Below are 15,216 nucleotides of genomic sequence, written 5' to 3'. Positions count from 1 at the left end.
CCCGAAAGTGACGACAGACGGCGGTTTTGATGCGCGAGACTGCTCGTTTTAAAAGGTTTAGGAGCTGACCTTTAACAGTGCTGATTAAGAAACAGCTCTCGTCAGGCAAGTTGTAAACCATCTGGAGGAAAAAAAAAAGAAGTTTTACACAAAGTAAATCAATAAAACAACTGAGCAACTAAGAAACTTTTCTGAAGAAACGATTGTGTTTGTTCTATTTCAGTGCTTTCTCGTCATAAACCTCCTTTTTAAGTGTCCTCTTTCACTTCCTGTGTGGACCTCCTCCAACCTCAGCATCCTTTCACCATCTCTCCTCTGAATAGCTCTATAAATTGCTTTAAGCAGATTTGGCTTGAGATTTGAAATTTCTAGACTTCCAGCATTTTTTCAGTCTGTTTATTTACTCTAATAAATGAAGGTGCTACAGTGAAAGATGTTAACAGCAGAAAAAATAAAAAAGGTAAAAATGTTTTTATTGGCACTTGACACTGTTACTTTAGGGACTGTTTTTTTTCCACAGAGCTGTCGACCTGCTGATACTAAACAAAACTAAAAAAAAAAACCCAAAAAACAGTGTATCGATAACAACATAATCAAAATTTGGTTCAGAAAAGTGAAAAATCATCTGATTAATTCAGTTAAACAATCATGTGCATTTATAGGCTCTTTATTATGTATAAGTTCAATAGTATCATCACTATGGTTACAAACACAGTTATTAACCTTCGGTATGAACATATTTTCAGACTATATATTTCAGATTTTTTTATATTTGACATTTAAATTTATTTGCATTTCTACTCCTAATGTAAATGCATTTAAACAACTTGAGAACATCATGATTTCATTGTGCAAACAATGACAATAGAGGAAATTCTTTTTAAAAGAGCAGGTTTGTGTCCTTTTAAAAGTTGTTATTGACCTTTCAGCTTATCCCATTAAGGGTCGCCACAGCTAAACAGCTTTCACTGCTTCGCACTGGTGATTTGGCAGAGAGTTTTTACACCAGATACCCTTCCTGACAAAACCCTGTATTTGCAAGGCACTTGGGAACCCAGTTAGGCAGCAGTGCCAAGGGTCTTGCTCAAGGACCCACACTGGATTAAGTTCAATGCACGGCCTGGGGATTGGACCCAGGTTTCCTGCACACAGCCCACTAACCCATCCAGCTACTTAGTTTTTGTGTCGAAAGGGGATCAAAATCAAATCAAACAGCCTTTTTTTTTTCTTAAAAAATGAACTATGACAAGCAATATGGAACAAATAAAAGGGGGACCTTTTTCTTTTTCATTGAAAGAGATAAAACAAGTAATTTCTGCACAGCACTTAAGAGCATTTTCATTCTATGTACAATAAAAAGTTTGTAAAGAAGTACATATGCTCTTTATTAATTCCCATCCTGTTTTCAAGTTTAAATCAATTTATGCTTAATTTAATAAAAAAAATCTATATATTTCCCACTTCTGCTCATTTTTAGGTGTAAAATAAACCTTTTAATTTAGTAGAAAACTGAACTTATCTTTTCTTCTGGCTACTTTAAGCATCTGATAATCATTTAATTTCCAGGAAAGCAGACGGAGAAAAAGAAAAACTGAATTTTCTGTATTTAAATAAATACTTCTTGACTGTTGCACCAGAATTCCAAGAAACTTAATGACTTGTTCAGAGTAGAAAATGCTGTTTTTGCTTTTATCTCCAATGTCATCTGCATTAGTCACCTGCTGCAGCACATTTGAGTAAATTGAGCGTCTGCGGATAAACTGCATCTCCTGCTGTTAATTTGCTCTGAATTTTCAACCCTGTAAGCACTTAATTCTGTCACTTCCAAAAGGCCTTAAAGCCTAAATGTAGCTGTGAATGAATGTCGTATTCAATTCATAAAGCACAAAGTTGCCACACTGATGAAGAAGCTGGAATGAGAGGACTTAATTGGTGTTTTGCTTCTTTTTATTGACTCTTTTTGAATCAAATGTTTCAAGGGGTTGATCCAAAACAACAGCTAATAGATTTGAACTTAAGGAGTTTTGGTCTTTAATTTAGTACCTTATTCCATGAACAAAGCAGAGATGCCCAGTTCTTTGTGTTCATCACTGCTGGATCTCACACATTAATGCTCTCCAGAGTTTATTTTTTCAAGGTTAATTCATAACTTTTGAAAATCCCATTTCAATCACATTTTTATCTATTTTTAAAGGATCTTTTAAAAAACAGGAGTTTTAGCCTAAATCAAAAAACTTGTGTTGTTTTCCAGGATCTAGTGTCTGCCGAATTGTTAAAACTCACCGCCGAATTTGTGCGATTGTTAGTGTGATAGTTAGCCTCTGCTGTCCTGCTGATTCATCTAAATTTGAATAAAGAAACCTTAAATTCCTTTATATATCATCTTAAAAACGCTACAAGAACACATTAAAAACCCTAAAAACACGATTTTAAAATCTGTTCCAACTTTCCTCAAAGTCCATTTCACAGCTACACTGATAAAAGTTCAGTGAGTTTCAACACACTGCTGGCAATAAGTAGAGAATGAACTTCTCCAATCAGTCTATATAAAGTTTTCACTTCCCTATGCTACTCACAAGTCTGTTAGCACACCTGTTATCCGTTGAAAGTGTGAAATAAAGTTCAAGCATTTGAATAGAACAGACAGTCCTAACAGTTAAAGCCCATGTGCTTGTACCTGGTCACTCAGCAGGATGTGAATGCCTGTAGGACCCTGTCTGTAGACCTGGTTGATCTTTCCCAGTGGAATGCTGCACACACACGCCATCTTCCTGATGAGTTCTGCAGCCGTGAGATCCTCTAAGTACAGAGCGTGGTACACTGCAGAAGACAAGAGGCGAGTTTGGATTTTAGAGCCATGCAAAACCCCCCCTTTACAGGATCCTTAACCGTTTGTCTCACCGTGTAAACGAGGGGAGACGCCGTCTTCGCCATTTTCGCTGGTGCAGTGTCTCTCCAGCAGGGGGCTCTGCTGAGGGGACTCTCTGCAGACGTACACAGTCAACCTGGGACGCACTGACCTGCAAACACAGTGATCGGTTTACACAGCAAAGGACACTCCCTGCTGGGGATGGGAACATTTTGTTTGTGTGTGTTTTGTTGTCCGTGCACATAAAGGAGCGTTGAAAACACACACCTGGATTTGAGTGCATTGAATAGTCGGATTCCATCTGCTGGACCACAGATCTGGACCAGGTCGTCCCGGGTTAACTTTAACAAATCTGAACCTTAGAATAAACAAAACTCAAAAAAATCAAACACTTAAACAGCAATTTTCTATTAAAACACAATAAAAATAAATGAAATAAGCCATTCACACTTATGTATTAGGGGAGGCAACAAGTCACCCTGTAGTACTAGTTTATCACGGTGGTATCTAATCTTTCGTGCCTGCACAAAGGTGAACACACACTTACCTGAGAAGTGAGAGAAGAGCCGAGTGTAGGAGCTGAAGCGGTTTTTCAGCAGCCACTTCTGCGTTTCCTGTATTGAGGCAGTGGGGCTCAGCTGCTGCATATGGGAACCACATCATGAATGTTAAAATAACGTTTTTACAGATGGCTCAAACCTAAAACCCTCATTCTGCAACTCCAGGAAAACAGGAAGTTTGATACCTAAACGTCATTTAGGAATCTTTTGTACTGTAAAGCTTTTATTGTGAAAAGCTTATCTTATTAAATAGAAAAAAAAGTTTATGGGAGGAACACAATTAGCAGGAAAAAGGCCAAAATGGCACAATTTCATTCTTTATCACTAAATGGGAAAGTTGATAAATAGCTCCCTTATTAACAGATGAATACTATATTTAAAGCTTTCATAATAACCCCAAACCTTGAATTTTCTCAGAAACAAATGTGTAAAAACCTTTGCTTCTCTGACCTCCGAGTTGCCATGGCTACCAGGGTCTGCCTGGTGATTGGGAGAAGAAGAGTCGCTAAAAAAGGCAAAAAGATAATTAAAATAGTTACCTTTCAGAGAAAGTGTTGTGTTTCTAAAGCAGAAGATTGAATTACCTGTCAAGTACTGAGGAGGCGGTGTAGGTGGACAAAGGTGTGGAGGTAAATGTGGGGGTAGCTGCCTGGTTGGTGCTGACGTAGGGGGTGTCTGGCCACGGGGAGCACTGGGTGAAAAGTGGCACAAACATAAATCCTTACCGAAACGGAAAAACGAAGCTACCATAGAAGCTGCAGACATGGACATGAGATCTGAGAGAAGTTACACTCCTTAGCACCCAAAGTAATCTAAGAAAAGAGGGAGGACGGCAGATGGGAGAGGAGAGCATGGTGCTTACACTGCCTCTCTTGGCCAAGGAGTCGCCACAGTCAGCGGGAAGAGTCCGTTTGCTGGACTTTTTCAGCTCGTGGTCGCCTGCTTCCTCAATGACGGGTTCAAGTCTCGTCTGCATGCAGACACACAGGTTAACCAGCCAGCGTCCAACACACACAACCCCGGAATAACCAGGGAAAATGGCCGATAGCTAACAGGAAATTCAACCGGAGGGGGTTTACTCTCACTGTTGGATTTCTTTTGAAATAAACTCCTCTTTTAATTTACCCCAGAGCACTATCGCCAGGTGATTTCACCCAAGCAGAAGTATTTTCAAGATATTCAAAATGTTGAGTTTTTCTGAGTGTCATGGGTACAATGGGTACCAAAGGCAAAGTCTCCAGTATCATTATTATTATTATTATTTTTTAGGAATTTTTTGTCTCAAATTCCTAATTTTTTCAGTAGTTTCTTTAGCATGTTTTTAGGATCTTCCTACGGTACGTTTTATTTTCCATTTTGTTACATAAACCACAGTTGAAAATAAATAACTACTGTAATTAATCACGTGTTGTCATATTTTGACCTATTTTTTATGACAAATACTTTTTATTGGGTGAATTAAATCGAGTAAAAATCTATCAAATGTAGATAAATGCAGTTTTACAGATCAATTACTTGAGGCACAGGAGTATTTTTTCTACAACAATCATATTGTCTTATAAAAATGCTTATAGCACAAAATGCTAAAAATGTAAAATGTTAATTTGTAAATTTAAAAACATCTTCAAGTAAAAACTACATGTCATTATGGCAAAATAATTCACACAAGGAAGCCTATTTATTGTAACATTATAAAGAAAGTGTTAATGTTGAGTAGAAAGTAAAACTATTGGCTCTAAAAGAACAAAAATGCTCGTTTCTGGACAGAAGGGATGGTTGTTTCATGCAAGTACATCACTTGCAAACTATATACTCAACTTAAGCTTAACAGAACTATCTTAAATCCTTTTATTTTACTGTAATTTGCACTGTATCTAACCAAAGACTGTATAAATTAATGAGTTTGACAGAGAAGGTCTTTTAAAAAAAGAGTTTTTAATCAATTTAAAGTGTGCTCCTCAAACAGGAAACAGAAAAAATCCTCATAAAATGTTAAAAAGGATGACGCCTGCATGCTGGATTGTTATTTATTAATATATAATAATAATGTTGTGTTTTTTAGAAAAAAAACAAAAACTTTTTTCAAGTTTTAAAGCACCAAGTCAAAAAGGGAAAAGGTGTTTGTCACTTTCCACAAAAAAATGTCTTTACAGTCTTTACAAATTATTATTATTTAAAGTCAACAAGACTTTAAAGCCCTGTATAACATCTGTTTTAAAAAAAAAATTTGGAGTTTGAATATCAAACAATAAAAAATAAATCAGATCAGTGACAATAAAATGACTAACAGAAGCAAAAACAATACATGCAGTATAGCTGATTGTTATTTTCCTTCTCACCCCCCCACTTCCACTGTTACATCACTGATTAGTGCTCTATAAATGGCTACATGTGGGAGGCACATTTAAACCTTCAGGGGGTCTCAATGAATTCACCAGAAGATGCTGGGTAATGTAGTACATTTGATGTTCAAGATCATAGAAACTCTAATTATTTTATGGTGTCTGACATTTTATGCTTTCCGTGTGTATTTTAAATAAACAGCAATATTTAATGAGATTTCTGCCTTTTTACTGAAGATTAAAACAAAAAAAGTGGGATTTAATACTCATATTATTAAAAGGAGCCAAAAATATGTAATTAATTGCGATCTAACTGTTGACATCATGATTTCAAGTTTGAATGGATCTACTTTTAAGCTTCTCTTAATGCAGACATGTTTCATATAGAAACTTTAGAAGCTGTTTATTACTACTGAACCACAGTTTGTGCAAAAGCCACAAACTTTGCTTCCTCACGACAAACAGAGTTTGTTCACTGACCTCTGATAAGACAGTGGTATCATAGGAAGGCTGGTACTTTTCCTTTTCTTGAGCGCTGCGTTTCTCCATCTTTTCCCGGTCTGTCTTTTGTTTACGGTCCGCCCCCTTTGGCTAAGGAAAATGGAGAAAGCATCCGTTGTGAGGACGGCGTGACACTTGACAATGGCGGTACTCTAGTGTTTATCCACGTGTCAAAGTGCACACCTTAAAGACTTTGATTTGGCAGGAGGCAGAATGAAGGTGCTCAGTGTACTCGCCGCATTCTCCCTGGGAAAATGTGTCGATCTGGATTCGAAACGGGACGCCCTTCTCGCCCCCGTGCTTCCTGGGAGTGAACTCTGTGCTGATGCAGTGCACCTTCAGGAGCAAAAAAACCAAAATATATGATTGTCATAAGATCTGATTAATGGGATTTGCTTGGTGAGAGCTTTCGTTACCTGCACAAAAACAGAGGCTCTTTTGTTTATGTCCCACAAAAACTCTGCAGCGTTGAGCTGGGAGGGGTGAGTCTTTGGCTCCACAATGCCCACAGACATGGGGATGTCTGTCACACACACAAATAAAACATCCATAAAGATTATTGACCCGAGCATCCCACATGACAGCCCGAGCTAACATTCAGCCAGCAAACTGTACCGATGTCAAGGAGGCGGTCGCCAGGGCGATTCCATTTCCAGCCCTCCAGCTGCTGGTGCTCCGTGTACTGCAGCCGTCGGTCGTGAAACACTACTCGCACTATACTCTTCAAACAGACACACGACACGTATTTAATACGCATTTTTGTAGAATCGGAAGCTTCTACAGGATCTGAAAGTCTACTCACCTTCACCATCTTGTTGCTGAGCTCCGGCAGCTCCCCCGGCTTCCTGTTGTCCAACATCCGCACCTCATAAGACTGGCCTGAGAGAGAGAGTCATTTAAATGAACCCTCCACCTGGTAATGACACCTCACAAATATTCAGTGTACAAATGTACTGAGTTCCCTTGCAATATCGCAGTTGTTTTGTTTTTGTGCAATTTTGCATGCTTTTTTTTTAAACAGTGCTCTGCATCCTGATTGGTTATAGCTCTTGTCAATCTGCAATATAGAATGTGATCATCTTCTCAAATCTACATAAATCTTTGGTTGATCTTTCATTTTATTCTGTAATATGGGACTTATTATTCATGATAGTTTACACAGAGAGTTAAAAAAGTGTGAAAATGTTTATGTCTGTCTGAGTGAGGGGTTTTACAGCTTTTAAAACGTCTATTTAATTCAACTCTGGGGATTTCGCTTATTGTAGGTTAAATTTACAACATAACTCATGCGATAAATGAGGAATCACTGCGTGTTACAGAGAAAAATGACAAGAAACTATGTCCTAGAAAATTATTTTTATTTTAGCTAAAAACGGCAAAATCATATTTAAAAGACGACTGGGAACGCTTTTAAAATAAATCAAAAGATGATTGGAGTGGGAGTATAAACCTTTTATTTTGTGTTTATGGACAACTTCAGTAAAAAAAAAATCCATAGTTAAAAAAAAAAAGTCTCATATGTAGTAAAAAATATCAAATAAATAAAGGAAAATCACCAGGTTTAGCAGATATAAAAACATGCCGTTTTCAACGACAGTGTAAAGGAGGACGCTCCTATCTACACGGTTTTCCTTAATTCTGAGTCGATGAGTGCTACAGCTGTAAATCCATCAGAAAATGCTTTTACACTGAAAACTGTTCATGCAGAAATCTAATTCATCAGCAGGAATTCCAACAGTTATGAGTTTTTTTTAATCTAAATGAACTTCTGATTCATTAAGATTTAGATTAAGATAAAAAAAAAATTAAATGTACAACCCATTCAGGTTAAATAAATGAGGTTTAAGGAAAGGACCCTCCAACTCTAGTCGAGAGGCTTCAGGTGTAAATGATGGGGATTGAAACTTGTAAACAGTCACGTCTGCAGCTTGAGAATCAGCGTTCCACCTGCACCTCATGCTTAAGGAACAATGTCATTAAAACAAAGAACACCAACAAAAACCAGGCTTACAGAAGGCAGGAAAAGATTATCATTTAACAGTGGAGGAGGCCTCAAGTTACCACCTTTGTTGGTGGTTTACTTGTGCGATTGTCTTTTATACAACAGCAGCTGCTCAGGTGTTGAGGAGGAGATCTTATCAGCGCCGTTAAAAAAGGCGAGCTTATTCCTGAGCCAGTTATCCAGACGCCAAAACGGAGTGAGTTCTCAAGCAAGTCAAATTGAACTGGAGGAGTTGAACCGGAGGGCAAAGGTCTTGAAAAACCTTTGTTCTTCTAAAATTACAACCAGATTATTTGGACTCCTCCAGTAGTAATGGATTAACCACTTTTATAGCTCAGATTTACTGCTCTGAACACACATTTTCTGTTTACTTCCTAACAGTTTGACTGATATCTTTTAGCTCTTCCATTTCTACAAAAATAAGATTTGGATTTACTACTAACAATATTAAAATAAACGAGTAACAAAATCCATATAAGCAGTCAGTCTGTAGATCTTACTGAGCAAATAGGGGGTTTATTGGTGCGAACTGAGGAGAAACCTAAAAAAAATATATGTTTTAGTAAATATTACAATTAATTGTTATTTCAAAACTACGTTTTATTTTTTATTTTTTGGAAGGTTATTTGTCTGTTTTTTTCCCAGAAAACCTGGCAGCATAGATATGCAACAACTCTAAGAAGACATGTAAAAGTCGAATCTATTATAGGACATTCTTTTAAAAGTCTAGACCAGTTTGGGGGTAAAAACAAGATTTATCTAATTAATTATGTTATAAATATAATACTAGAAATTTTATATTCTATAAGAAGACTGATTCAGAAAAATGTAAATGAGTTAATGGGATGATTTGGAAAAAACAAACTACTGCAAAGATATGAATGAACCTAAAAATGGATTCATATATGAGATTCTACGTGACACACAGAACATTTTTGTTATGAAAATGTAAATAAGAAATATGTAAATAACCGTTTTACGGTGCATAAAATCTGACTTGATGACGGATGTGTCACAAGAAATAAACCAGGACTGCAGCAGAGGCTGAATGACTACATGGCATCACCTTGGTTCAGGTATGTGAGGGTCTCCTCGTGCAGCTTGACGGCGGGCGAGGTGGCGGCGCACAGCACATACTGGAATGGGGGGTTTTTGGTCTCGTTCTCGGGGGGGAGGCTGGAGTCCTCCTGCTTGAAGATCGGCAGAGCCAACACATCGCTGGGACGCAAAGAGACGAGAAAGAGGAGTTCAACCAGCAATTTATTACTTTAATTTACTTTAACCAACCCAGTGACCCACCTGATGATCTATGCAAAACCAAACAGCCAGTAAATTGCAATAATTTATACCCAAATATTTTTGATCATTTTTCAGTACAAAAAAAAATTAAGTGGGAAATTATTTGAAAAAAACATTCCTGATTTTATAGTTAAAGGTGAATAAACAAACTATCTGGTAGGTTCAAGCTTCACCTAAAAAACGCAATATCACTTCATCTTATCCATAAATTGATTCAATTTAAAGCCATTAACTGCATTAAAAAAAAAACATTTTCCAATAGTTTTTGTTGGGATTTCACAGTTTTATTAATTAATTTTCCACTTTTTCTCAGTTTGAATAATGAACTAATGTGAAAACCGCTTTAAAACTAATCAAAATGAGTTTTAGAGGGAGAATTGGACAAATCATTTGGCATTCAGTCACATCGGAAACTGATTTATGAAAGTGTGAATCGACATGGGAGTGGACTCAGTCCTGCGTGGGACTGCTGCAGGTTAAACAAACAGAACATCCAGAGACGGCCTGAACCACTAACATCAATTATCTCTCACACTTGGCAGCAGCTTTAGACCCGCCTCCTCTCAACTTACACTGAGGAACACAGCAGGGGTGACTGAGGGTGCAAAGTGGACATTAGACCCTCCGTGGTTTCGAGTGCCATTTTGGGAAATAAAATCAGTCATACTGGACTCCTACTTAGCACCACGTCTTTGAAACTGCAGCAGTTATTCACTAGATTTAATCTCTTGTGGGCGTTTTCATTTGGTGCCAACGCGTGTAACGCGGTCCTGCCGAGCCACGCTAACCCTGCCCTCACCCCACAGCCGATTCCTGAAATTCAAGGAGAGCATTTCAGGCAAACACGTGGAGACATTCTGTTCCTAACGGCTGCTGACTTCAAACACTCCCTCCGTATCACAGATAACAAGCTGTGTTTTGGCTAATTGACTTACAGGCATACCAGAAATTCTGTACTGTGAACTTGCCCGTACTCATATACGCAGCTGGCACTCAGAGCAGATGGACAAGAGCGTTGGTGATAAGACATGCTTATCCATGGAGGGATTTGACCCCTTCATGGAAATATGCCCCCACTGACCTGCTACACAAAGGGCCTCTCTAAGCCTGCCAAATGACAGTGAATAAATAAGATTCATATTCACTTCCTTAGGAAAATAAAAGCCCCAACTATTTTCCCATTGATGCTTCCTGACTCCATCATTCTGAAATATGACTGAAAAAATGTCTGAATAGAAGAATCTGGTCATTCGCTGTACTTAAGTCGTCACCTGACCTGACTTGTTCCACGCTGAAGCACATTCGTCAAAATCCTTTAGGGGAGGCTGGAGGGGGGACTCTCACATGCTCGTTCCCTTAAATCCCAGAGCTGATGTTTTTTTGACCAAAAAGTCTTTTCATTATTTAAAAACCATAAAAGGAAATCTTCAACATACATCCATTCTTTAACACTCTTTAACATGTTCTCATGAGGGACGACATATTTAAAGAAAGGCTTAAAATTGTATTTCTTAGTATTTTATGTAAATTGTTGTGAATCAGGAGTAGACGAAAAAAAAAGCAGTTGGAAAAAGTTTGTAGCATTGACATAGGTGCTACAACTGGAGGGTCACAAGCTCCCTGCGCCGCTCCATCAGCTTATAGACGACTAGATTCATGCAAGTCTTAATTTTCCTCGTCTGAATTGGCTTCTGGTTCAAAACCGCAAGCCTGGATAGCGCCAATATTGCTTGCCATTTTTGTTGCACCGCTAATGTTAGTGTGGGGCGTGGAAGTTGTAAGCTAGTGTAAAGTGAAGGATGTCGGGAAGCAGGGGCAGGCTTACTCCACCCCTACAGTCATGCTCATGACTCAGAAGCAAATTTCTGATGAACTCTCCAGCAACTATATCCAAAAAACTACTTTTTTAAAATTTAGACACCCCCCCCAGCATAATCCTAATTAAAAGATCCCTTTAAATGTCCTATACCATGAAAAATCTACCTTTTGAGCTTTTAAGTGCATTATAGTGTTCATTCCTCATTATAAAGCTGTATTTTGATCAGTTCATGAATTTCTGAATAATCCTCTAAAAATCTACGCAGCAGCCCCTCCCATACAGACGAAAACGAGCGGGTCCTTAATGTGACGTAGACCAGTGATAACACCCCTTTGCAGGAAGACTGCGCTGCAGGCTCCGCCCCTGAAGCTACCACAAACACACACTTGTGAGCTGAGTGTTGTGTGGCGTTGGTCACTCGCTCATTCGGTTTTGCGTTAAAACTTTGTGTGGTGGCGTACGCCAAAGAACATTCAGATGAGGAATCTGCACCACAACTAAAACCGAGTGACGAATTAGAAGAACTGGTTTGAACATGGATTACCGAACAAAGGCAGAAACGTACGAGTGTCTCCGGAAAAATGATTTGATACAGATAACAGAAACGTTCAGTCAGTTCTAATCAAAACAATGTTCTCATCATTTCAATAAATCCTGAAATATTTATCTTGTGTTGTTGCCCGCATTTCTTGACTGAATTTCATTGCAAAATTAATCCATTAGCCAACGCCATTCTGTCTGTGAACGTGGGGGCTACTAAAGGCAGATATACAGTATGTACATCCATCTTTACAAAAATGGATGCTTGTTTCGTGGGAGAAATGCAGCAGACATGCTGCCAAGGCTCGCGTCATGAAATAGGAGGGACCCACAATTAGATAGTGGCATTTTACTTCCGGTTATGGAAAGAGACCACAAAAATAACTAATATTTCATAAATAATTTGTTATTTTGTGTGCCAAAGGTAATATACGATCATACTGTATATATGGATATAGTTTACTCTCAGAGGTTTAAGATAATCATGGTATAGGTCCTTTAAAATGTGACCAACACTAAAAAATTGCTGACAGGAAGTCACATGACACAGCTACAGTGTGCAAAAAGGTGGTAGTTATTGCTAAATAATAATAAATAGCCCCCTATTAGTACCACATTTTGATCATTAAAAAATAAAGTCAATTAATTAAGGAATTTCAAGCTCCTCTAGAGAGAAAAATATTCATCACATCAATTTCCCTCATAGGAAAGCGATGGAAAAACTGTCAAATAAATACAAAAATATACTGTAAATGTTGGATTTTATAATATCTCCTCTGAAATGATAAGTTAACATCTTCAATATAAATCCTCCAATACTTTCTTCCTACTGTTACTGTGTTTGTTTCTTGATTGTGTGGATTAATAGAATGATTTAGTTCCATGCAGTGGCGCCCTGCAGAGACTGTTAAACCCAAATCCCAAAACAAAGAGTCATTCCACCCAGCACAAAGGGGGCAACGCGGGGGTTGAGTGTGACCTTAGGGCTTCAAGGCAGCGTTTTCACCCGCGTTTGAAACACAGTGTTGAGCTGTGGTTAGCATGCGGAGTCCATCTCTAACCTCATGCTGTAGGCTCCAGCTCCCAGCTCCTGACCGATGCCAGACAGGCTAGCATCGAAGTCATGAACCAGCCCCGACTCAATGGTGGCGTCGTCTATCTTCAGAACCCAGGCCATTGGCCCCAGCTCCTTGTCCTCGGCTTCAACTCGGAGGGCCGCCAGCTTGCTTCAGGTATTAGACGTGGGCTGGAGAAGAGACGGGCTCTGCAGCTCCGAGCGATACCGCAAGAGGAAAGTTATGCTGCTAGCCCGTTAGCCTCACCTTGGCAAGCTAGGCTGGAGGTGGCTGAATTTGATCCCATATTTCTAGCGAGCTTTCGGGTGATTATCTTTCCATACGGTGCGCTGTTCCACCCGAAAGCAACAACCATGTAGACCTCACTCGGTTAAATAGTTGGTCGTGACAGAAGATGCGGGCTAATTGTCAGCATGCTAACGTTAGCTAGCAGCTAACTTTACAAAGATAGCTTAGCCAGCTAGCGGGACCTTTTCAACCCCGAAAGTCTTCAGGTCGAGCCTCCAAACAGCGGAGCTACCATACTATCAACAATCTTGAGAGATTTTATCCTTATAATCCACAAGCTGCATCCCTCATAGCGTCCGCCCAGCTGTTGCTACCCGGCTAACAAGCTAAGTAGCATCAACTTTACTTCACATCAGCTGTCCGGTGACCTAAGAATCGTTCTCTTCTGGCGCTCCCTGTACCATCCGAAAACAATTCCGTCTTTTCATCGCGGTCGTGGACTTCAGCGTTGAGGATTTCCGCGTCCTCCACCCATCCAAAATGTAGCTTGTGACACAGAACCAGGCATCAACATGGCTCCCGCAACATTCAGTCTGTTTAGTCTGCAGGACTGCCACTGCCAGCGCCGGGAATTATGCCAAGGCGGCAACCGCCCAATCAGAAGCCGCCTCCTGTGCCAAGCGCAGAAGGATCAGCCAATCAGAGGACTCCCTGCTTCCGTCATTGTGTCCGACTCGGGCTGTGCTTCTGCAAGCCAGGAACTATGATAAAATTACAATCGTTGTCAACAAACACCAAAACTGAATACAACCACCCTCGAATAACATGCTCGTATTATGCAAAACAACAAAATAAAAGCACGTCATTCTGTTAAGCGTTTATTTTGACGCAGAAGAAAAATAAGTTTACAGAAAAACATCCCAGAAACTCAACTTTGACAGCATTTTGGAGTAAAATAATAATAAAAAAAAAACTATATATATATATTTTTTACCGTGTGAAGCAGCTCTCGCTGGTTTTCTGAAGCTGGAAGTTTTCAGTGTAGGGCGGCCAAAACAACATAATGTCCTGCGCCTCACTTCTGCTGCGGTGGACTGTCCAAACAGCACCCAGGGGTTTGATGCATATCCGAGGACTCTCTGTTCACCTCCCTGCAGCTCCACGCTGTCTGGTCAATAATTATCCACCAGTCGAGTCTGTGGGTGGCAAAGTGTTTTCCAGCACGCATCTATTTTGACTCGATCAGAAGACCCGCCTCGTGGCTTAATTATAGTCGGTTCTAATTCGAGTTTTTTTCCACCAAAAAGTGGAAATAAACACCAAAAAGAGCTAAAGAAAATAAAAAAATATATAGACATTTTAAATCTATATAATTTTTTATCAATAACATAATAAAAGTTTAAAAGCTTTTATTTATCTAAGTTCAAATAACCTATTTCCAATTATACCAAATAGGCTGAACTTTTCTGAAGTCAAATATGTTTCCAAAAAAATGCTTTTATTTTGGTAAAACAACTTCTTCCACAAGTCATTATCTTTGCATTAAATGACAGAAGATGACTGTCAGGGGGGCCACTGGGTTTATGTGGTACCCTCTTTAGCTGCTCCTAAATATACAGCCACCAGAACAGATGCATATGTGAAATTTAGCACCCGTTTCTCAAATAGCTATATTACATAAGGCTAAAATATTTTCCTTTACACCTGTTCGAATTAGCCCAAACGTTTAAGTGAGTATTTGGCAGTCACCGATTCTCCAAGTTGCCCCACGTGAAACGATGAGGTTTGTAATGTTCACTTTAACTGTGAGAGTTAAAAAGGAAAGGAAATCCAATTTTTAATGACATTTTTTGTACAATGGTGCAGAAAATAAGTATTTATTTCCTTCAAACAAGCAAGAAGTTTGATCCTCTTTTAAGGAGGTCTTGTATTGTCCACTCATTATTATCTGTATTCATATTTGAGGTGATTATCTGTATA

General features: G+C 39.0%; 1 protein-coding gene across 6 annotated transcripts in view; it reads right to left on the bottom strand.

Moving 5' to 3' along the window:
* Positions 1-14,427, bottom strand: part of ubp1 (upstream binding protein 1) — a 19,713-nt gene extending 5,286 nt beyond the window's left edge. The window contains exons 1-16 of one of the 6 annotated variants that reach the window (XM_024298133.2): positions 14,231-14,418; positions 12,994-13,997; positions 9,341-9,492; positions 7,075-7,151; positions 6,888-6,993; positions 6,689-6,795; positions 6,456-6,608; positions 6,252-6,362; positions 4,292-4,399; positions 4,014-4,120; positions 3,880-3,934; positions 3,417-3,510; positions 3,137-3,227; positions 2,902-3,020; positions 2,678-2,820; positions 70-121 (exon numbers count right to left, since the gene is read on the bottom strand). In XM_024298133.2, the coding sequence (XP_024153901.1) occupies positions 70-121; positions 2,678-2,820; positions 2,902-3,020; positions 3,137-3,227; positions 3,417-3,510; positions 3,880-3,934; positions 4,014-4,120; positions 4,292-4,399; positions 6,252-6,362; positions 6,456-6,608; positions 6,689-6,795; positions 6,888-6,993; positions 7,075-7,151; positions 9,341-9,492; positions 12,994-13,109 (1,591 nt within the window). In that variant the 5' untranslated portion in view covers positions 13,110-13,997; positions 14,231-14,418. Of the gene's footprint in view, positions 1-69; positions 122-2,677; positions 2,821-2,901; positions 3,021-3,136; positions 3,228-3,416; positions 3,511-3,864; positions 3,935-4,013; positions 4,121-4,291; positions 4,400-6,251; positions 6,363-6,455; positions 6,609-6,688; positions 6,796-6,887; positions 6,994-7,074; positions 7,152-9,340; positions 9,493-12,993; positions 13,998-14,230 lie in introns of all 6 variants that reach the window. The other 5 variants (XM_036214215.1, XM_024298140.2, XM_024298157.2 and 2 more) reach the window with 5 other exon arrangements.
* Between the last annotated feature and the right edge of the window lie 789 nt (positions 14,428-15,216).

The sequence above is a fragment of the Oryzias melastigma genome, linkage group LG11 (genome assembly GCF_002922805.2).
Source record: "Oryzias melastigma strain HK-1 linkage group LG11, ASM292280v2, whole genome shotgun sequence".
NCBI classification, from domain to species: domain Eukaryota; kingdom Metazoa; phylum Chordata; class Actinopteri; order Beloniformes; family Adrianichthyidae; genus Oryzias; species Oryzias melastigma.
Note: the sequence above shows the minus strand (reverse complement) of the source record. Positions and strands in the feature narration are given on the sequence as shown.